The sequence below is a fragment of the Mesoplodon densirostris genome, chromosome 1 (genome assembly GCF_025265405.1).
Source record: "Mesoplodon densirostris isolate mMesDen1 chromosome 1, mMesDen1 primary haplotype, whole genome shotgun sequence".
NCBI lineage: Eukaryota > Metazoa > Chordata > Mammalia > Artiodactyla > Ziphiidae > Mesoplodon > Mesoplodon densirostris.
Window position 1 is genome coordinate 147,887,685 of NC_082661.1, and position 21,539 is coordinate 147,909,223.

Sequence of the window (21,539 nt, forward strand, 5' to 3'; positions counted from 1 at the left end):
CTCTACTTTACAGATAATGAAAACTCTCAAGCACAGAGAGTAAATGGTTGGCAAGGTCATGCAGTTGACAAAGGTAGGAGCAGGGATTTCAACTCAGGCTACCTAGTTCCAGAGTCATGGCTCTTAGCTACAATCTGACTCCCAGGGGCTCCAAAGGCCAATTCAGCACAAGAATAGTGAGTACAAAAAGAGGTCATCAGATAAAGAAATTAATAAAAATGTACACAGGGCTCAGGTCGTTAAAGACAAATGATCAAAAAACAGAATTAGGGAATATAAAATAGCCGAAGGTGAATAACAGTACAAATGTACAAAGAATAACATAAAAATACAGATAATTAGAATTAGGTAAGGGTTGAAAATGTTTAAATATAGTCAGACTAACTGTGTTCCAATCCTAGCTCATCCATATACTTGAGAGACTACAAGCAAATTATTTAACCTAAGCTTTAATTTCATCATCTTTAAAATGGGGATTAATAATAGACCGACCATACTGGGTTATTAAGAAGATGAAATACTGTATATAAAGTGCTTAGCATGTATCTGTCATGTGTTAACGCAATAAATAATTGTTAGCAGGGCTTCCCTGGTGGCGCAGTGGTTGAGAGTCTGCCTGCCAATGCAGGGGACACGGGTTCATGCCCTGGTCCAGGAAGATCCCACATGCCGCGGAGCGGCTAGGCCCGTGAGCTATGGCCGCTGAGCCTGAGCGTCCGGAGTCTGTGCTCTGCAACGGGAGAGGCCACAACAGTGAGAGGCCTGCATACCGAAAAAAAAAAAATTGTTAGCAATTATTAAAAATAAAAGAGCAATAAAAATCACATTGAAGGATGTCCACTTTCACCACTTGGACCTAACATGATACTGGATGTTCTACTCAGGGCAATTAGCTGGGAAGATGAAATAAAAGGCATCCAGATTGGAAAAAAGAAGAAGTAAAATTATCTCTATTAGCAGATGACATGATCTTTTATATAAAAAAAACTATTACAACTGATAAATGACTTGGGGAAGGCTGCAGGAGACAATGACATCAATATAAAAAAATCAACTATATTTCTATAGAGTAGCAATGAAAAATCCAAAAATGAAATTGAGAAAAACAATTCCATTTACAGTGGCATCAAAAAAATAATAAAATGACTGAAAATAAAATTTAAAGAAGAAATGTAACACTTATACACTGAAAATTATAAAACACAGTAGAAAGAAATTAAAGACGTAAATGAATGGAAAGACATCCAAGGATGTTCATGGATTGAAAAAAATCAATATTGTTAAGATCTCAAAAGTTAAGATCCCCAATCTACAGATTCAATACAATCCCTATCAAAATTCCAGTTGCCTTTTATTTTTTGCTGAAATTTACAAGCTGACCCTAAAATTCATATGGAAATACAAGGGTCACTGAATAGCCAAAACAATCTTGAAGAAACCAAAACTGGAAGACTCACTCATTCCAATTTCAAAACCACAGTAATCACACTGGGTAGTACTGGCACAAAGGATAGTCACAGATCAACGGAATAGAATTGTGAGTCCAGAAATAAACCCATACATTTTATGAGGAACTGATTTTTTTTTGGATTTTTGAATTTTACTTTTTATACAGCAGGTTCTTATTACTCATCCATTTTATACACATCAGTGTATACAGTCAATCCCAATCTCCCAATTCATCACACCACCACCCGCACCCGCCGCTGCTTTCCCCACTTGTTGTCCATGTTTCTTCTTTACATCTGTGTTTCAATTTCTGCCCAGCAAACTAGTTCATCTGTACCATTTTTCTAGGTTCCACATATATGCATTAATATATATTTGTTTTTCTCTTTCCACTCTGTATGACAGTCACTAGATTCATCCACGTCTCTACAAATGACCCAATTTCGTTCCTTTTTATGGTTGAATAATATTCCATTGTATATATGTACCACATCTTCTTTATCCATTCATCTGTCGATGGGCATTTAGGTTCCTTCCACAACCTGGCTATTGTAAATAGTGCTGCAATGAACATTGGGGTGCATGTGTCTTTTTGAATTATGGTTTTCTCTGGGTATATGCCCAGTAGTGGGATTGCTGGGTCATATGGTAATACTATTTTTAGTTTTTAAGGAAGCTCCATAATGTTCTCCATAGTGGCTGTATCAATTTACATTCCCACCAACAGTGCAAAAAGGGTTCCCTTTTCTCCACACCCTCTCCAGCATTTGTTGTTTGTAGATTTTCTGATGATGCCCATTCTAACTGGTGTGAGGTGATACCTCACTGTAGCTTTGATTTGCATTTCTCTAATCATTAGTGATGCTGAGCAGCTTTTCATGGGCTTCTTGGCCATGTGTATGTCTTCTTTGAAGAAATGTCTATTTAGGTCTTCTGCCCATTTTTGGATTGGGTTGTTTGCTTTTTGTAATATTGAGCTGCATGAGCTGTTTATATATTTTGGAGATTAATTCTTTGTCTGTTGATTCGTTTGCAAATATTTTCTCCCATTCTGAGGGCTGTCTTATCGTCTTGTTTGTAGTTACCTTTGCTTGGCAAAAGCTTTTAAGTTTCACTAGGTCCAATTTGTTTACTTTTATTTTTATTTGCATTACTCTAGGAGGTGGATCAAAAAAGATCTTGCTATGATTTATGCCAAAGAGTGTTCTTCCTATGTTTTCCTCAAAGAGTTTTATAGTGTCCGGTCTTACATTTAGGTCTCTAATCTATTTTGAGTTTGTTTTTGTGTATGGTGTTAGGGAATGTTCTAATTTCATTCTTTTACACATAGCTGTCCAGTTTTCCCAGCACCACTTATTGAATAGATTGTCTTTTCTCCATTGTATATCCTTGCCTCTTTTGTCATAGGTTAGTTGACCATAGGTGCATGGGTTTATCTCTGGGCTTTCTATCCTGTTCCATTGATCTATACCTCTGAAGTCAGGGAGCCTGATTCCTCCAGCTCTGTTTTTTTCCCTCAAGACTGATTTGGCTATTTGGGGTCTTTTGTATCTCTATACAAATCTTAAGATTTTTTGTTCTACTTCTGTAAAAAATGCTATTGGTAATTTGATAGGGATTGCATTGAATCTGTAGATTGCTTTGGGTAGTATAGTCATTTTCACAATATTGATTCTTCCAATCCAAGAACATGGTATATCTCTCCATCTGTTGCTACCATCTTTAATTTCTTTCAACAGTGTCTTATACTCTTCTGCATACAGGTCTTTTGTCTCCCTAGGTAGGTTTATTCCTAGGCATTTTATTCTTTTTGTTGCAATGGTAAATGGGAGTGTTTCCTTAATTTCTCTTTCAGATTATTCATCATTAGTGTATAGGAATGAAAGAGATTTTTGTGCATTAATTTTGTATCCTGCTACTTTACCAAATTCATTGATTAGCTCTAGTAGTTTTCTAGTGGCATCTTTAGGATTCTCTATGTATAGTATCATGTCATCTGCAAACAGTGACAGTTTCATTTCTTCTTTTCCAATTTGTATTCCTTTTATTTCTTTTTCTTCACTGACTGCCGTGGCTAGGACTTCCAAAACAATGTTGAATAATAGTGGTGAGAGTGGACATCCTTGTCTTGTTCCTGATCTTAGAGGAAATGCTTTCAGTTTTTCACCATTGAGAATGATGTTCGCTGTGGGTTTGTCGTATATGGCCTTTATTATGTTGCGGTAGGTTCCCTCTATGCCCACTTTCTGGAGAGTTTTTATCATAAGTGGGTGTTGAATTTTGTCAAAAGCTTTTTCTGCATCTCGAGATGATCATATGGTTTTTCTTCTTCAATTTGTTAATATGGTGTATCACATGGATTGATTTGCGTATATTGAAGAATCCTTGCATCCCTGGGATAAATCCCACTTGATCATGGTGTATGATCTTTTTAATGTGTTGTTGGATTCTGTTTGCCAATATTTTGTTGAGGATTTTTGCATCTATATTCATCAGTGATATTGATCTGTAATTTTCTTTTTTTTTGTAGTATCTTTGTCTGGTTTTGGTATCAAGGTGATGGTGACCTCATACAATGAGTTTGGGAGTATTCCTTCCTGTGCAATTTTTTGGAAGAGTTTAGAAGGATGGGTGTTAGCTCTTCTCTAAATGTTTGATAGAATTCACCTGTGAAGCCATCTGGTCCTGGACTTTTATTTGTTGGAAGAGTTTCAATCACAGTTTCAATTTCATTACTTGTGATTGGTCTGTTTATATTTTCTATTTCATCCTGGTTTTCTATTTCATCCTATTTCATCCTGGTTCATACCTTTCTAAGAATTTGTCCATTTCTTCCAGTTTGTCCATTTTATTGGCATAGAGTTGCTTGTAGTAGTCTCTTAGGATACTTTATATTTCTGCAGTGTCTGTTGCAACTTCTCCTTTTTCATTTCTAATTTTATTGATTTGAGTCCTCTCCCTCTTTTTCTTGATGAGTCTGGCTAACAGTTTATCAATTTTGTTTACCTTCTCAAAGAACCAGCTTTTACTTTTATTGATCTTTGCTATTGTTTTCTTTGTTTCTATTTAATTTATTTCTGCTCTGATCTTTATGATTTCTTTCCTTCTGCTAACTCTGGGTGCTGTTTGTTCTTCTTTCTCTAGTTCCTTTAGGTGTAAGGTTAGATTGAGATTTTTCTTGTTTCTTTTTTTTTTTTTTTTTTTTTCTTTTTTTTTTTATTATTTTTATTTTACAAATTTAATCAGTTATACATATACATATGTTCCCATATCCCCTCCCTTTTGCGTCTCCCTCCCACCCTCCCTATCCCACCCCTCCAGGCGGTCACAAAGAACCGAGCTGATCTCCCTGTGCTATGCGGCTGCTTCCCACTAGCTATCTACCTTACGTTTGGTAGTGTATATATGTCCATGCCGCTCTTTCACTTTGTCACAGCTTACCCTTCCCCCTCCCCATATCCTCAAGTCCATGCTCTAGTAGGTCTGTGTCTTTATTCCTGTCTTACCCCTATGTTCTTGATGACATTTTTTTCTTAAATTCCATATATATGTGTCAGCATACAGTATTTGTCTTTCTCTTTCTGACTTACTTCACTCTGTATGACAGACTCTAGGTCCATCCACCTCATTACAAATAGCTCAATTTCATTTCTTTTTATGGCTGAGTAATATTCCATTGTATATATGTGCCACATCTTCTTTATCCATTCATCCGATGATGGACACTTAGGTTGTTTCCATCTCCGGGCTATTGTAAATAGGGCTGCTATGAACATTTTGGTACATGTCTCTTTTTGAATTATGGTTTTCTCAGGGTATATGCCCAGTAGTGGGATTGCTGGGTCATATGGTAGTTCTATTTGTAGTTTTTTAAGGAACCTCCATACTGTTCTCCATAGTGGCTGTACCAATTCACATTCCCACCAGCAGTGCAAGAGTGTTCCCTTTTTTCCACACCCTCTCCAGCATTTATTGTTTCTAGATTTTTTGATGATGGCCATTCTGACTGGTGTGAGATGATATCTCATTGTAGTTTTGATTTGCATTTCTCTAATGAGTAAAGATGTTGAGCATCCTTTCATGTGTTTGTTGGCTGTCTGTATATCTTCTGTGGAAAAATGTCTATTTAGGTCTTCTGCCCATTTTTGGATTGGGTTGTTTGTTTTTTTGCTATTGAGCTGCATGAGCTGCTTATAAATTTTGGAGATTAATCCTTTGTCAGTTGCTTCATTTGCAAATATTTTCTCCCATTCTGAGGGTTGTCTTTTGGTCTTGTTTATGGTTTCCTTTGCTGTGCAAAAGCTTTGAAGTTTCATTAGGTCCCATGTGTTTATTTTTGTCTTTATTTCCATTTCTCTAGGAGGTGGGTCAAAAAGGATCTTGCTGTGATTTATGTCATAGAGTGTTCTGCCTATGTTTTCCTCTAGGAGTTTGATAGTGTCTGGCCTTACATTTAGGTCTTTAATCCATTTTGAGCTAATTTTTGTGTATGGTGTTAGGGAGTGATCTAATCTCATACTTTTACATGTCCCTGTCCAGTTTTCCCAGCACCACTTATTGAAGAGACTGTCCTTTCTCCACTGTACATTCCTGCCTCCTTTATCAAAGATAAGGTGACCATATGTCCGTGGGTTTATCTCTGGGCTTTCTATCCTGTTCCATTGATCTATCTTTCTGTTTTTGTGCCAGTACCATACTGTCTTGATTACTGTAGCTTTGTAGTACAGTCTGAAGTCAGGGAGCCTGATTCCTCCAGCTCCATTTTTCGTTCTCAAGATTGCTTTGGCTATTCGGGGTCTTTTGTGTTTCCATACAAATTGTGAAATTTTTTGTTCTAGTTCTGTGAAAAATGCCATTGGTAGTTTGATAGGTATTGCATTGAATCTGTAGATTGCTTTGGGTAGTAGAGTCATTTTCACAATGTTGATTCTTCCAATCCAAGAACATGGTACATCTCTCCATCTATTTGTATCATCTTTAATTTCTTTCATCAGTGTCTTATAATTTTCTGCATACAGGTCTTTTGTCTCCTTAGGTAGGTTTATTCCTAGATATTTTATTCTTTTTGTTGCAATGGTAAATGGGAGTGTTTCCTTGATTTCACTTTCAGATTTTTCATCATTAGTATATAGGAATGCTAGAGATTTCTGTGCATTAATTTTGTATCCTGCAACTTTACCAAATTCATTGATTAGCTCTAGCAGTTTTCTGGTAGCATCTTTAGGATTCTCTATGTATAGTATCATGTCATCTGCAAACAGTGACAGCTTTACTTCTTCTTTTCCCATTTGGATTCCTTTTATTTCCTTTTCTTCTCTGATTGCTGTGGCTAAAACTTCCAAAACTATGTTGAATAAGAGTGGTGAGAGTGGGCACCCTTGTCTTGTTCCTGATCTTAGTGGAAATGGTTTCAGTTTTTCACCATTGAGGACGATGCTGGCTGTGGGTTTGTCATATATGGCCTTTATTATGTTGAGGAAAGTTCCCTCTATGCCTACTTTCTGCAGGGTTTTTATCATAAATGGGTGTTGAATTTTGTCAAAAGCTTTCTCTGCATCTATTGAGATGATCATATGGTTTTTCTCCTTCAACTTGTTAATATGGTGTATCACATTGATTGATTTGCGTATATTGAAGAATCCTTGCATTCCTGGAATAAACCCCACTTGATCATGGTGTATGATCCTTTTAATGTGCTGTTGGATTCTGTTTGCTAGTATTTTGTTGAGGATTTTTGCATCTATGTTCATCAGTGATATTGGCCTGTAGTTTTCTTTCTTTGTGACATCCTTGTCTGGTTTTGGTATCAAGGTGATGGTGGCCTCGTAGAATGAGTTTGGGAGTGTTCCTCCCTCTGCTATATTTTGGAAGAGTTTCAGAAGGATAGGTGTTAGCTCTTCTCTAAATGCTTGATAGAATTCGCCTGTGAAGCCATCTGGTCCTGGGCTTTTGTTTGTTGGAAGATTTTTAATCACAGTTTCAATTTCAGTGCTTGTGATTGGTCTGTTCATATTTTCTATTTCTTCCTGATTCAGTCTTGGCAGGTTGTGCATTTCTAAGAATTGGTCCATTTCTTCCAGGTTGTCCATTTTATTGGCATAGAGTTGCTTATAGTAATCTCTCATGATCTTTTGTATTTCTGCAGTGTCAGTTGTTACTTCTCCTTTTTCATTTCTAATTCTATTGATTTGAGTCTTCTCCCTTTTTTTCTTGATGAGTGTGGCTAATGGTTTATCAATTTTGTTTATCTTCTCAAAGAACCAGCTTTTAGTTTTATTGATCTTTGCTATCGTTTCCTTCATTTCTTTTTCATTTATTTCTGATCTGATTTTTATGATTTCTTTCCTTCTGCTAACTTTGGGATGTTTTTGTTCTTCTTTCTCTAATTGCTTTAGGTGCAAGGTTAGGTTGTTTATTCGAGATATTTCCTGTTTCTTAAGGTGGGATTGTATTGCCATAAACTTCCCTCTTAGAACTGCTTTTGCTGCGTCCCATAGGTTTTGGGTCGTCGTGTCTCCATTGTCATTTGTTTCTAGGTATTTTTAAATTTCCTCTTTGATTTCTTCAGTGATCACTTCGTTATTAAGTAGTGTATTGTTTAGCCTCCATGTGTTTGTATGTTTTACAGCTCTTTTCCTATAATTGATATCTAGTCTCATAGCATTGTGGTCGGAAAAGATACTTGATACAATTTCAATTTTCTTAAATTTACCAAGGCTTGATTTGTGACCCAAGATATGATCTATCCTGGAGAATGTTCCATGAGCACTTGAGAAAAATGTGTATTCTGTTGTTTTTGGATGGAATGTCCTATAAATATCAATTAAGTCCATCTTGTTTAATGTATCATTTAAAGCTTGTGTTTCCTTGTTTATTTTCATTTTGGATGACCTGTCCATTGGTGAAAGTGGGGTGTTAAAGTCCCCTACTATGATTGTGTTACTGTCGATTTCTCCTTTTATGGCTGTTAATATTTCCCTTATGTATTGAGGTGCTCCTATGTTTGGTGCATAAATATTTACAATTGTTATATCTTCTTCTTGGATTGATCCCTTGATCATTATGTAGTGTCCTTCTTTGTCTCTTCTAGTAGTCTTTATTTTAAAGTCTATTTTGTCTGATATGAGAATTGCTACTCCAGCTTTCTTTTGCTTTCCATTTGCATGGAATATCTTTTTCCATCCCCTTACTTTCAGTCTGTATGTGTCTCTAGGTCTGAAGTGGGTCTCTTGTAGACAGCATATATATGGGTCTTGTTTTTGTATCCATTCAGCCAGTCTGTGTCTTTTGGTGGGAGCATTTAGTCCATTTACATTTAAGGTAATTATTGATATGTATGTTCCTATTCCCATTTTCTTAATTGTTTTGGGTTCGTTATTGTAGTTCTTTTCCTTCTGTTGTGTTTCTTGCCTAGAGAAGTTCCTTTAGCATTTGTTGTAAAGCTGGTTTGGTGGTGCTGAACTCTCTCAGCTTTTGCTTGTCTGTAAACGTTTTAATTTCTCCATCAAATCTGAATGAGATCCTTGCTGGGTAGAGTAATCTTGGTTGCAGGTTTTTCTCCTTCATCACTTTAAGTATGTCCTGCCACTCCCTTCTGGCTTGTAGAGTTTCTGCTGAGAGATCAGCTGTTATCCTGATGGGGATTCCCTTGTGTGTTATTTGTTGTTTTTGCCTTGCTGCTTTTAATATGATTTCTTGGTGTTTAATTTTTGACAGTTTGATTAATATGTGTCTTGGTGTATTTCTCCTTGGATTTATTCTGTATGGGACTCTCTGTGCCTCCTGGACTTGATTAACTATTTCCTTTCCCATATTAGGGAAGTTTTCAACTATAATCTCTTCAAATATTTTCTCAGTCCCTTTCTTTTTCTCTTCTTCTTCTGGAACCCCTATAATTCGAATGTTGGTGCGTTTAATGTTGTCCCAGAGGTCTCTGAGACTGTCCTCTGTTCTTTTCATTCTTTTTTCTTTATTTTGCTGTGCAGCAGTTATTTCCACTATTTTATCTTCCACCTCACTTATCCGTTCTTCTGCCTCAGTTATTCTGCTATTGATCCCATCTAGAGTATTTTTTATTTCATTTATTGTGTTTTTAATCGATGCTTGATTCGTCTTTAGTTCTTCTAGGTCCTTGTTAACTGTTTCTTGCATTTTGTCTATTCTATTTCCAAGATTTTGGATCATCTTTACCATCATTATTCTGAATTCTTTTTCAGATAGACTGCCTATTACCTCTTCATTTGTTAGGTCTGGTGGGTTTTTATCTTGCTCCTTCTCCTGCTGTGTGTTTTTCTGTCTTCTCATTTTGCTTATGTTACTGTGTTTGGGGTCTCCTCTTTGCAGGCTGCAGGTTCGTAGTTCCCGTTGTTTTTGGTGTCTGTCCCCAGTGGCTAAGGTTGGTTTAGTGGGTTGTGTAGGCTTCTTGGTGGAGGGGACTACTGCCTGTGTTCTGGTGGATGAGGCTGGATCTTGTCTTTCTGGTGGGCAGGTCCACGTCTGGTGGTGTGTTTTGGGGTGTTTGCGGACTTTTTATGATTTGAGGCAGCCTCTCTGCTAATGGGTGGTGTTGTGTTCCTGTCTTGCTAGTTGTTTGGCATAGGGTGTCCAGCACTGTAGCTTGCTGGTCGTTGAGTGAAGCTGGGTGCTGGTGTTGAGATGGAGATCTCTGGAAGATTTTCGCCGTTTGATATTATGTGGAGCTGGGAGGTCTCTTGTGGACCAGTGTTCTGAAGTTCGCTCTCCCACCTCAGAGGCACAGCACTGACTCCTGGATCCTCAATTTGGGATGATCTGTTGTCTATTCATGTGTTCCACAGATGCAGGGTACATGAAGTTGATTGTGGAGCTTTAATCCGCTGCTTCTGAGGCTGCTGGGAGAGGTTTCCCTTTCTCTTCTTTGTTCTCACAGCTCCTGGGTCTCAGCTTTGGATTTGGCCCCGCCTCTGCGTGTAGGTCGCCGGAGGGCGTCTGTTCTTCGCTCAGACAGGACAGGGTTAAAGGAGCAGCCTCTTCGGGGACTCTGGCTCACTCAGGCCGGGCGGGAGGGAGGGGCACAGAGTGCGGGGCGAGCCTGCAGCGGCAGAGGTCGGCGCAACACTGCACCAGCCCGAGGCACGCCGTGCGTTCTCCCAGGGAAGCCGCCCCTGGATCCCGGGACCCCGGCAGTGGCAGGCTGCACAGGCTCCCGGAAGGGCGGCGTGGACAGTGTCCTGCGCTCGCACACAGGCTTCTTGGCGGCGGCAGCAGCAGCCCCAGCGTCCCACGCCCGCCTCTGGGCTCCGCGCTTTCAGCCGCGACTCGCGCCCGTCTCTGGAGCTCCTTTACGCGGAGCTCTTAATCCCCTCTCCTCGCGCACCAGGAAACCAAGAGGGAAGAAAAAGTCTCCTGCCTCTTCGGCAGCTCCAGAGTCTTCCCGGACTCCCTCCCGGCTAGCTGTGGCACATTAGCCCCCTTCAGGCTGAGTTCTCGCCGCCAGTCCCAGTCCTCTCCCTGCGCTCTGACCGAAGCCCGAGCCTCAGCTCCAGCGCCGCTCGCCCTGGCGGGGGAGCAGACAAGCCTCTCGGGCTGGTGAGTGCCGCTTGGCACCGCTCCTCTGTGCGGGAATCTCTCTGCTTTGCCCTACCCAGGTATGTGGGGAGTTTCTTGCCTTTTGGGAAGTCTTGGGTCTTCTGCCAGCGTTCAGCAGGTGTTCTGTAGGAGTTGTTGCACGTGTAGCTGTATTTCTGGTGTATCTGTGGGGAGGAAGGTGATCTCCGCGTCTTACTCTTCCGCCATCTTACCCGGAAGTCGATTTTTCTTGTTTCTTGAGGTAGGCTTGTATTGCTATAAACTTCCCTCTTAGAACTGCTTTTGCTGCATCCCATACGTTTTGGATTGTGTTTTCATTGTCATTTGTCTCTAGGTATTTTTTGATTTCCTCTTTGATTTCTTCAGTGATCTCTTGGTTATTTAGCAAAGAACTGTTTAGCCTCCATGTGTTTATGTTTTTTACGTTTTTTCCCTGTAATTGATTTCTAATCTCATAGCATTGTGGTCAGAAGCGATGCTTGATATGATTTCAATTTTCTTAAATTTACTGAGGCTTGATTTGTGACCCAAGATGTGATCTATCCTGTAGAACGTTCCATGTGAACTTGAGAAGAAAGCGTAATCTGCTGTTTTTGGATGGAATGTCTTATAAATATCAATTAAATCTATCTGTTCTATTGTGTCATTTAAAGCTTGTGTTTCCTTATTAATTTTCTGTTCTGATGATCTGTCCATTGGTGTAAATGAGGTGTTAACCCCCGCCCAACCCCGTACTACTGTGTTACTGTCGATTTCCTCTTTTATAGCTGTTAGCAGTTACATTACGTATTGAGGTGCTCCTATATTGGGTGCATATATATTTATAATTGTTATAACTTCTTCTTGGATTGATCCCTTGATCATTATGTAGTGTCCTTCCCTGTCTCTTGTAACATTCTTTAAAGTCTATTTTATCTGATATGAGGATTGCTACTCCAGCTTTTTTTTGATTTCCATTTGCATGGAGTATCTTTTCCATCCCTCACTTTCAGTCTGAATGTGTCCCTAGGTCTGAAGTGGATATCTTGTAGACAGCATATATATGGGTCTTGTGTTTGTATCCATTCAGCAATCCTGTGTCTTTTGGTTGGAGCTTTTAACCCAGTCACATTTAAGGTAATTATCGATATGTATGTTCCTATTACCATTTTCTTAATTGTTTTGGGTTTGTTTTTGTAGGCCCTTTTCTTCTCTTGTGTTTCCCACTTAGAGAAGTTCCTTCAGCATTTGTTGTAGAGCTGGTTTGGTGGTGCTGACTTCTCTTAGCTTTTGCTTGTCTGTAAAGCTTTTGATTTCTCCAACGAATCTGAATGAGATCCTTGCCGTGTAGATTAATCTTGGTTGTAGGTTCTTCCCTTTCATCACTTTAAGTATATCGTGCCACTCCCTTCTGGTTTGTAGAGTTTCTGCTGAGATATCAGGTGTTAACCTTATGGGAGTTCCCTTGTATGTTACCTGTCGTTTTTCCCTTTCTGCTTTCAAAAATTTTTCTTTTTCTTCTAATTTTGCCAATTTGATTACTATGTGTCTCGGTGTGTTTCTCCTTGTGTTTATCCTGTATGGGACTCTGTGCATCCTGGACTTGGGTGGCTATTTCTTTTCCCACGTTGGGGAAGTTTTCGACTATAATCTCTTCAAATATTTTCTTGGGTCCTTTCTCTCTTCTCCTTCTGGGACCCCTATAATGAGAATGTTGTTGCGTTTAATGTTATCCCAGGGGTCTCTTAGGCTGTCTTCATTTCTTTTCATTATTTTTTCTGTATTCTGTTCCACAGAAGTGAATTCCACCATTCTGTCTTCCAGGTCATTTATCTGTTCTTCTTCCTCAGTTATTCTGCCATTGATTCCTTCTAGTGTATATTTCATTTCGGTTATTGTATTGTTCATCTCTGTTTGTTTGTTAATTCTTCTAGGTCTTTGTTAAACATTTCTTGCATCTTCTCAATCTTTGCCTCCATTTTTTTCCGAGGTCCTGGATCATCTTCACTATCATTATTCTGAATTCTTTTTCTGGAAGGTTGCCTATCTCCACTTCATTTAGCTATTTTTCTGAGGTTTTATCTTGTTCCTTCATCTGGTACAAAGTCCTCTGCCTTTTCATTTTGTCTGTCTTTCTGTGAATGTGGTTTTCCTTCCACAGGCTGCAGAATTGTAGTTCTTCTTGCTTCTGCTGTCTGCTCTCTGGTGGATGAGGCTATCTAAGAGGCTTGTTTCCTGATGGGAGGGACTGGTGGTGGGAAGAGCTGGGTGTTGCTCTGGTGGGCAGAGCTCAGTAAAACTTTAATCCGCTTGTCTGCTGATGGGTGGGGCTGGGTTCCCTCCCTGTTGGTTGTTTGGCCTGAGGTGACCGAACACTGGAGCTGTTTGGTGGGGCTAATGGCGGACTGTGGGAGGGCTCACGCCAAGGAGTACTTCCCAGGACTTCTGCTGCCAGTGTCCTTGCCCTCACGGTGACACACAGCCACCCCCTGCCTCTGCAGGAGACCCTCCAACACTAGCAGGTAGGTCTGGTTCAGTCTCCTATGGGGTCACTGCTCCTTCCCCTGCATCCCGATGTGCACACTACTTTGTGTATGCCCTCCAAGCGTGGAGTCTCTGTGTCCCCCAGTCCTGTCAAAGTCCCGCAGTCAAATCCCACTAGTCTTCCAAGTCTGATTCTCTAGGAATTCCTCCTCCCATTGCCGGATCCCCAGGTTGGGAAGCCTGACGTCGGACTCAGAACCTGCACTTCAGGGGGTGGACTTCTGTGGTATAAGTGCTCTCCAGTTTGTGAGTCACCCACCCAGCAGTTAAGGAATTTGATTTTATTGTGATTGTGCCCCTCGTACCATCTCATTGTGGCTTCTCCATTGTCTTTGGATGTGGGGTATCTTTTTTTGGTGAGTTCCAGTGCCTTCCTGTCAATGGTTGTTCAGCAGTTAGTTGTGATTCGGTGTTCTAGCAAGAGGTAGTGAGAGCACGTCCTTCTACTCCACTATCTGAACCAATCTCTGAGCAACTGATTTTTGACAAGGGTACAGAGACAATTTAACAGAACAGAAAAGTCTTCTCAACAAATGGTACAGGGACAACTGGATATCCACATGCAAAATAAATGACATTGGACTCCTACCTCACACCATATAAAAACTCAGAATGAATCAAAGCAAGTGTTGGCAAGGATATGGAAAAACTGGAACTCTTGTATAATGCTGGTTGGAATGTTCAACGGTGCAGCTGCTATGGAAAACAGTATGGTGGCTCCTCAAAAAATTAAACATAGATTACCATTTGATCCAAAAATTCCACTTCTGGGTATATACCCACAAGAAGTGAAAGCAAGGACTTGAACAGATTATTTGTAGGTTCCCATTCACAGCAGCATTATTCACAACAGCCAAGAAATGGAGGCAATCCAAGTGTCCACCAACAGATGAAAGGATAAAGAAAATGTGTTATATATTATAACAGAATATTATTCAGTCTTCAAAAAGAGAGAAACCATGTCATATGCTACAACATGGATGAACCTTAAGACATTATACTAAATGAAATAAGCTAGTCACAAATAGACAAATTCTACATGATCTACTCATAGGTATCTAAAGGGGTTAAACTCATAGAAACACAGTAGAACACTGCTTGCCAGGAGCAGGGGGAAGGGGAGTTACTCTTCTGCGAGTGCAGAGTTTCAGTCATGAAGGATGGGAGGGTTCTGGGGATCTGTTGCACAACAATGTGCATGTAGTTGACAGTACTGAACTATAAACTTGGAATTTTGGGGAGGCTAAATTGAGGGAAATTGTAGTTCAAATGAGGCAAGGTGATACACAGTAAGCCAAAAGGTAGCTTGAAACAGGTTTAAGTCTACTCTTCCAAATAATGGAAGATAACTGAAATTTTATCACCAAATTATTGTTGACCTGAAATCTGTTGATCTGAAATATCAATATTATGGCAAGCTCAAAAGCCCAGATAAAACAAAATATGATAATTTCTAAAGAGAAAAACAAGCAATGTCTAGAAATTCCAGACCAGACTGATTCCTTGCAAAATTCAAAACTAGGTTAAACAAAATGTTTGTAAAGTTAGAATAGGAAAAACCCAGAAGATTCATCATGAAAAAGTCAAACCAAATTAACTGCAATGTCTATGCAGATAAGTTTACTTCATTGAAGGTAAGAACTCTGTAAGTCACCATATAGCTTAATTATAGCAAGCCACTTGGCAAAATCTTTCATAATATCCATACAGGCAAAATGGCATATGGGCTTGATAATAATAAGTAGTACTAACAGTTACTGAACAACCACTGTGTGAGTTGATTAATGATGTTCATTAATCTGGAGGGAGTCTAGTCAAGCTGCATACTTCAGAGCCCTTTATTCTGTCATTTTAATATTTTTATCAACAACTTAAATGAAAACCCAGTAGGTATGCCTATGAAATATGAAAATGACAAAAAAATTTGTAAGGAACAGATATTAAATGCCTAAATCAAGACTAACAAAATGAAATATAGGGCTTCCCTGGTGGCGCAGTGGTTGAGAGTCCGCCTGCCGATGCAGGGGACGCGGGTTCGTGCCCCGGCCTGGGAGGATCCCACGTGCCGCGGAGCGGCTGGGCCCGTGAGCCATGGCCTCTGAGCCTGCGCGTCCGGAGCCTGTGCTCCGCGACGGGAGAGGCCACAGCAGTGAGAGGCCCGCGTAACGCTAAAAAAAAAAAAAAAAAAAAAAAAAAGAAAGAAATATAAAAGCCTAATATTCAAGCTAAAAAAATTCATTACAGAAAACCAGGGTTAGGAAGACTTAGTGTAACAGCCTATGTATAAAACATATGGAGTGTAATTGAAACTACTCACTCATTTTAAGCATAAATAACAGAAATTAAAAGTTAATGAAAGATTTGGTTTCAAAATAATAGCATTTACCTCAAGCAAGACATATCCACCACACACTGTCTGGTCAAATGTCATCTAAAATTATGAGTACAGTTCTGGGTACCACGTTTAATGACAAGGAGCAACCAGAATTCATTAAGAGAAAAATGACCACAGTTGAAAGATCAGAGAATTACATTATCTAAGGAATGATTAAGTAAACTGGGATTGTATTACTCTGAAGAAGAGATGAGAATGCTCAGAGTGTGTGGTGGGGAGGAGTCAGCAGGGTCATGGTGGTAGTATTCAAATATCATAAGGGGCCATTCATGTGGAAAAGGAATCAGACTTGGAGAAAGCAAAATATAGTGGAAACAGCATAAGCTATGATGTCATAAAGACCTAGATTCAAATCCTGACTCCATCATTTACCATCTGTTATCTGATGCTTAGCGAGAGAAGTGTCCTTACCTAAAAACTGATACCTTCCTCATAAATGGATAAAAATTAAATGCAATTAAGTGTAAAAATGTTTATAAGTTGCCTGGCATAGACTGACACACTGTGATACACAATAAGGTTAGTTCCCTTCTCTAGACTTTTCTGAGTTGTTCTATAAGAGCATTTTTCAAACTGATAATTGGCCATTAATGGGTCACCACATCAGCTCAGTGGGCTGTAACCAGCATTTTTTTCCTAAAGAAACAGAACAGAAAACATTAGCGCTTTACCACATATACCAAGTATAGTTTTGTGAAACTTTTGTTTCAATTATTCATAAACATGTGTGTACTAGGCTATGGTATAAAATGTATTTATCATGAAGCTGGAATTGAGAAAAAAACAAAACAAAAACCATGAAAGCCACTGCTGTAAATACAATACTGTTTTCTAAGTGTGTTCTAAAGATACTAGTTCCTTGGGAGTGCAAATAAGTTTAGGAAACAAACCATACCACTTAGAGACTTACTATATTCAATACATATTAGCATATTAAAAAAGCCCAGCATTAAAGAAATCTGGGGGGTTTTTTTGGTTGTTGTTGTTGAACCTCGTTTTTCCCAGATATATTTGATCTCAGACCCACAATTATTTTTTTCACACAATATCTACTAACACCTTCAGGACTGGCATTTTGTGGTACACATTTGGGAAAAAACATTCCTCTAGATGAAAACGAAGGAAATGGGTATAAGTTACAGAAAGTAGACTTTCAGCCTGCTAAGAAAAACTCTTGACTCTTTAAATCTTTCTCTCACTGATACTAACACCCACCATCCCTTATAATTTATACTCCATACACATACTCCAAAGCACTTTAAATATGATTTTCAAACTTTCAATTAACACAAATCTTTTCAGAAAAAGCACAGGACATCTATAACATCAAGATATGTAACCAGGATCAAAGTAGTAAGCAGGAACCAATTGGTCAAAAGAAACCTCTGGCATAGTATTTTAAAAGATTTGCTTTACCTGAACAAAAACAGTGATCAGAAACCAAAGCAGCAAAAGACTTAATCAGCTTCTCCAAGGGGAGTCAATGTGATCTAAGAATACATAGTCTAAAATGGGCTAATGAGTGCAGCTAATCTTCATTATTATTATAAGCATTATCATCATCACTTGGAAGAGGCATGTGATATTTAGATGATTCCGACTTCTTTTAAAGTGTATACATACCTAGGATTCCTTTGTAAGGACGTGATTTCACACTAATATGAAAACTGTCACTACCACAGTCAGTTCTAATAATATTTGGTATCACTTGGCAATAAAATAAAGGCTTGACATCATATATTCAAGAGCATCTCTGTAACTCAAACCTTTCTAATTGAGAGTTACAAATATCTCTGACTCTGCTCTAGCAGTTGTCAGAGCATGAAATGCCCTTCCCACTCTTTCCCCACCCTCAGGCTCCAAAACCACCTCTCCTCAAAGTTTGCCCCAACTAGACTATTATTTTCTTCTCAATTTCTGAGCACTCTCAGTACTTTTTGTCCCTATCACTCTTTTAAGCAATTCACTGTGTATTTCCTAGCTCATTTCTTTATTCCTCCGTAAAACTTGGCTCCCAACAAGACTATAACTTCCTTAATGAACAGGAATCAACATTTAAGAACCTCCCTCAAGATCCTGAAAGCACTCACTAAATATTTCTTGATTTAAACAACTAGGCTTAAGAGTAATAGTGGCTAGTCTCACAGAGCTTATATACCAGATCCATGCTAAAAGCACACATGGATTATCTCACATAATCTTCACAACTCTACAGAGGTAAGAACTATTATTTTCTCCATCAAACAGAGGAAGAAAATGAGGCTCTGATTAACTTGCCCAAAGCTGTACAGCTACTAAGTAGCAGAGCCAGGACCTAAATCCAGGCAAAGCTCTTAACTACCTCAGTACACTCTGTAAGGGTTGCAGCCCTGCAAAACCGGAGTCTATGAAGGATTTCAACTTCACTAAGTTAGAAGTTTCAGTTTCAACAAAGAGCAGAGATGCTTTAGCTAAAAATTAAAACTTTAAAAAAGGATAAATTAAGACAAATTAAGAATTTCCCGTTGACATCTTTATGCAATTACAATAAAACATGAGGGAAACTGCCTCTCATGTCCTTTCTATATATGGAAGTGATATTACGGTGTGGGTCACAATTTTATCAAGAAGTAGCTTATGACAATACAGTTCGGTTTAGATTTTTAAATGCGGCTGTTTTTCTCTGCCCCTAGGATGACATGGAAATGAAGGATAGATAACTGTCACTTCACAGCTTCGAAAAATGCTAGACCCAATTCTTGTTTAAAAAATGAGAGCCAGGGCTCTTGTTCCACCCTTGACTCGTCACACAAAGCAGCACCATCCTCTGCCCTCTTCACACAAAGCAAGCTTCACCCTACTACCCAAGGGGGAGTGCTGATCCACACGGTCTCCCCATCGCCGCCAGAAATGTACCCATCTCCCACGGGTCCAAAACGCTGACCACTGTCCGGACTTAGATTACCCTGGTCTGCTCCGCGCACCGGGTGACACCTCATCACACCCAAAATGCCCAGGCCGCCATCCGAAAGCCAGTATTTCACACAAAGCTGGATCCCTTCCTACAAAGCAGTTTCCCATCTCCGACTCCTCCCACGGCGAGCAGCCCTTCCTAGGTTGTGCCAGCCCCCAGACCCCAACGGGGTCCAAAGCTCAGAGGGTCCCCAACCCAGAGGAGAACTAGCTACAAAGCCTGTTCCTCTCCCAAGCCTCGAACCCCCAACTCTCGCTGACCGTTCCGCAGCCAAAGCAAGAAAACCACGAATCAGAGAGCGGACCCCGCTACACAAAGCGAGGTGTCTTACCAGGGGACCCTCGGAAGACGCTCTCCGCCCCCGGGCCCGTCCCCGCCCAGCTCCGGCCCGGAGCCCCGCGCTCACCAGCTCTCCTCCTCTTCCTCCCAGCCTGACAGGCGCTCCAGCTCCTCGGGCCGCAGCGGCTCCACCTCGTCCAGCAAGCCGCCCTCGCTCGCTGCCAGCAAGGAGGTGGCGTCCCGCAGCTCCTCGCTACTCGTCCGCCTCGGGCCCGACCCGGCCCCGCAGACCGACTTGGCGCTGAGGCCCAAGGGGAAGCCCCTAGGGGACGCCGCTCCGGAGGAGAGAGTGGACGCGCCGGCCCGAACCGGGCTGCCAGGCCCAAGGGAGCCGGCGCCCTGCACGGCCCCGGAGCGGCTCCTCAGCTGTTCGTTCTGCTTCTCCAGCTTCTTCACCAGCTCCTGCAGCTTCCGCACCTCCTGGTCCGCGTTCACATTGGAGTTAATGTCCTCCATCCCGGCCCCGCCGCCTCGGCCGCCCGCCACCCGCTCAGACTCACAGCGACAGGGAGAGAGCCGGAGGAAAGAGGCGCCGCCGCCGCTCACTCTAGCCAAGGCGCCGGCATATATCAGGGCCAGGCCCCACTGCCAGGGTCCCCGCCTGCTCCGGTTCCGACGCGCCGCTGGCCCCAGCCGAGCCGCCTCATCTGCGCCGGCTCCAGAATTGGAGGAGGCGGCGCCAATATCCGGGCTCGGCCGCCATCTTCCCTCTGTCCCTCCGCCCCCCTCAGCCCGGCCCCGTCGGTGACCTCAGAGCGTCGGGGAGGTGGACCGGCCGGCAGCGGGCGCTGAGAGGACCCGGCGACTGTCTCGCGGAGGGGCGGGGCCACAGGCGAGGCCTGTGGGGCGGGGCTTAAACCGGAAGGGGCGGCCCGGAGCGTCGGCGGAGGTGGGTCGCTGCCCTGGTGGCTGAGAAGAGCGATTACGGCCGCAGGCGGGGCCCGAGGGGAGTGTGGACTTGGCGGCGGGTGGGGCTAAGGTTGCAAATCGAGACTCTCCCCTCAACCCCGCCTGTTGGCCTTGGCTGAGCACCCGCTTCTAGGTCCAGCATCCGAGCCTGTCCTCCCTCCCGGCTGGTTCCCTGGTGGGCGCTCTGCCTGGCTCCGTGGAGAGACAGTTTGCTTCGTCTTTTTGTTCAGCAAATATTTATTCGATGCCTCCTTGAAATAGGAAATTGTCGGGGCTGGCAGGATCCTCAGACCATCTGTGACCCATTTATTCCTCTGAAAATGAGAAAGCAGAATCGCAATGGTTAAGAGAGGTCTAAGGTCAAAATAATAACCATAAATTGTTAAGTGCCTACTACGGGGAGACACTGTGCACTTTAAAGGCATTATCTAGAATAGTTTTCCCGACTTCACTGCAGTTTACTGCACAATGGCATGGAAGCGGCGATAGAAAACTGTTCCTCTTTCAACTTTGTCTGTTAATTGATGCAGAATCTGCTCTTTGTATCGTTTTCTTCTGAAAATCTTTTTCATAGTTTGAAAAAAGTTGTGTATTGAAAGTACTTAATAAACATGTTGACAAATACTGATGAATGCTGAGAGAAGTATGACTAAGAATCTGCCTTCAGTCGCACCCGTTTATAATTCATACTGCTGACAGCAAACAAAACAAAACACCTAAATTCTTTGTTTTGATCACATTCACTGCTCTTGAGTTGTCAGTTGTGAACTACTGGTTTATGTTTGCAGCTTTCCTCTAATTGCCTCCTCCACCCTTTGCTAATAATGATCCAGTCCTATTACATACACCTGGGTGTGGACTCGCATGCCATGTCATACTTGCTTCTACCCTTTAGCCTTCCTGTGCTATATTTTCCTTACTTAGAGTGTTCTACCAAATCTGATTCCTTTTCATAAAACTCTGCTAAATTTGATTCCTTTTCTTAAAACTCATGCTCACCCATCTAGGATAATTTTTCCTGACAATTCCACAACGATCTAGTGGTTCTGTTTACTCTAGCATTGCCTGATCAATAGTTTGCAACAGGTGTCTGCACTTTTAAAAATTTTGCTTCTTTTTCTAAATCACTTTCAATTGTTTTTGTCTGTGTACCTGATGAAAAGGGACCATTCATTTTAGTTTTTCATGTCTAGTAGAGTGTCTGACACAGTAGACATCGAATATCTGGTTTGTTGAAAGTTATGAGGAATGTAAATTCTGATAGGTCAAGGACCGGATAGATGGTTATTCATAGCAAAAAAAAAGCATTGAGTATTTTTTTTTTTTTTTTTTTTTTGCGGTATGCGGGCCTCTCACTGTTGTGGCCTCCCCCGTTGCGGAGCACAGGCTCCGGACGCGCAGGCT

General features: G+C 41.2%; 1 protein-coding gene across 4 annotated transcripts in view; it reads right to left on the minus strand.

Annotated features, from left to right (window-relative positions):
- The window catches only part of SLAIN2 (SLAIN motif family member 2), an 82,305-nt gene extending 62,365 nt beyond the window's left edge, over nucleotides 1-19,940 (minus strand). For 2 of the 4 annotated variants that reach the window (XM_060110280.1, XM_060110270.1), the window contains exon 1: nucleotides 19,294-19,940. In XM_060110280.1, the coding sequence (XP_059966263.1) occupies nucleotides 19,294-19,682 (389 nt within the window). In that variant the 5' untranslated portion in view covers nucleotides 19,683-19,940. The remainder of the gene's footprint in view (nucleotides 1-19,293) is intronic. The other 2 variants (XM_060110261.1, XM_060110289.1) reach the window with 2 other exon arrangements.
- Nucleotides 19,941-21,539: the final 1,599 nt, after the last annotated feature.